This window comes from Phascolarctos cinereus, unplaced genomic scaffold, assembly GCF_003287225.1.
Source record: "Phascolarctos cinereus isolate Bilbo 61053 unplaced genomic scaffold, phaCin_HiC Scaffold_2;HRSCAF=192, whole genome shotgun sequence".
NCBI lineage: Eukaryota > Metazoa > Chordata > Mammalia > Diprotodontia > Phascolarctidae > Phascolarctos > Phascolarctos cinereus.
This window is the reverse complement of record NW_027555625.1, coordinates 203919805-203921897: the sequence shown is the minus strand read 5'-3', so window position 1 is coordinate 203921897 and position 2093 is coordinate 203919805. Positions and strand designations below refer to the sequence as shown.

General features: G+C 40.0%; 1 protein-coding gene across 1 annotated transcript; it reads left to right on the top strand.

Annotated features, from left to right (window-relative positions):
• Positions 1-297: 297 nt before the first annotated feature.
• On the top strand, positions 298-1233 carry LOC110212665 (olfactory receptor 2AG1-like). Its single transcript, XM_020992684.1, has one exon. It carries the CDS (start codon positions 298-300, stop codon positions 1231-1233), a length of 936 nt encoding a protein of 311 aa, XP_020848343.1.
• Positions 1234-2093: the final 860 nt, after the last annotated feature.

The following is a 2093-nucleotide window of genomic DNA, read 5'->3' as shown; positions in this document are numbered from 1 at the left end:
GTTCTATTTAGAGGTTTATATTTATGTACATGTTTTAAAGTAATTCATCACTCTTTACTTGGCTCAATTTGATTGTCATCTTTGTCAATTGTAAGAGGGGAAATACTTTTATCAAAAGGTAAGCTCAATAATTATTGACATGAATCCAATTGGCCAATGGGAAAATCTCTCACCCCATTGGCTTACCAACCACTGATTTTTAGTGGCCCATTACATCATACATTTATAGTATTCCTGGATTTGTTGGGCCTATGTACCCACCTCTCTGTTTTGATCCAGGAAAAAAGAGCCTGTGCAATGGAACTCTGGAATATGACCTTGGAGAAGAGTTTCTTCCTCATTGGGATTCTCCAGGAGAGTAAGTATCCTGGACTGGTTTGTGCCACAATCACATTCCTCTACCTGGTGGCTGTGACCAGCAATGGTCTCTTGCTCCTGTTGATTGCTATGGACAAGCAGCTCCATGTGCCTATGTACTTCTTGCTCAGCCAGCTCTCACTTATGGATCTGCTCCTTACAACTGTTGTTTCCCCCAAAACATTTGTGGATTACTTGCATGGACAGAGCATCATCTCTTTTTCAGGCTGTGGATTTCAGATGTTCTTGTTGCTGACAATTGGAGGTGCTGAAGATATCCTGTTAGCCTTCATGGCATATGATCGTTATGTAGCCATTCAACATCCTCTGAACTATATGATCTTCATGAGACCAAAAGTTTGCCGGTCCGTGGTGGCCACAAACTGGCTCTTGGCATCCTTGAATGCCCTTGTGCACACCACATACACTATGCACTTCCCTTTCTGTGGAACCCGGGAGGTAGGCCACCTGCTCTGTGAGATCCCTCCTTTGCTGAAGCTGGCATGTGCTGACACCACAAAGTACCAGTTCATGATATACACAATGGGTGTGACATATCTCCTTATCCCCATCTCTGTTATCATTGCCTCCTATACACTAGTTTTGACAGCTGTATTCCACATGTGCTCAGCACAGGGGAGACAGAAAGCTCTCCTTACCTGTTCATCCCATCTGACAGTGGTCATGCTCTACTATGGAGCTGCTGTGTTCATGTATGTCCTGCCCAGTGCTTACCACAACCCTCAGCAAGACAATATCATCTCTGTGTTCTATACCATTATTACTCCAGCCCTAAACCCCCTGATCTATAGCCTGAGGAACAAGGATGTACTAGGAGCCCTGAAGAAGTTGCTAAGGAAAGGCCCCTCAGGTTAAGAATTGTAGAACCCTACACAGGTCTTTGCTTGCTCTTCCAGCTGAGAGGTAGTAGCTAGCAAATTCCCACTTTTCTGGAACATCTTATGATGCACCATAATCAAATTTTCCCTTTTATTCTTACTTTAACACTACTATATTCTATGCATGAGGTCATTCAGGATGTGAGAGGCATTTACAGAAAGGGCAACATAACAGAAATTCTAAAGAGATACAAAATATTTGACTTCTCTAATTCCTGGTAAAAATTTTTCCCAGATAACAAAACTCACACTTCTTAATGCATTTTAGAATTTTTTTTAAGGAATAGTAGTGAAAATCAGAAGCCTATAATTTTAAAAATGCACTTTGCCAATATTGAAAACTAACATAAAATTTGTCCCTCTTCAGTCTTTTTACACTTCTCTCAATCTTTATGATTTTCAAAGACTAAAAATAACAGCTTAACAATCACCTACATGAACAGCATCCCCTGTATAATAATTTCTCCCACAAGTCCATTCAGCCTCTACTTGAAGATGTCAAGGAAAGGAAAATCTACTATTTCCAGGCAAAATTTACTTTTGGCCAACTATGTTGATGAGTTTTTACTTTTATCAAGTAAAATTGAGGGTCATTCATTGAGCAATAGAGATCAGTATATTGGGCATAAACAGGAAGCTACATGCTAGAAATGGAGAACTATTCAGAAGACACTGTGTAAAAGGTGCTATAAGGAGGCATGTATGACTAGGAAAAAAATGTGGGCAGTCACATAGTGACAGCAAGGAATAAACTACAGACATTGCTACATTGATGTCTATGTAATGTTAAGAAATTTAAACAAAAACCAACAGGTAAGCCTCTTGTCCAAGATTTTC

Bases quoted from the DNA above. Each gene is read 5' to 3' on its own strand.
- LOC110212665 (XM_020992684.1), top strand. From the start codon at position 298: ATGGAACTCTGGAATATGACCTTGGAGAAGAGTTTCTTCCTCATTGGG.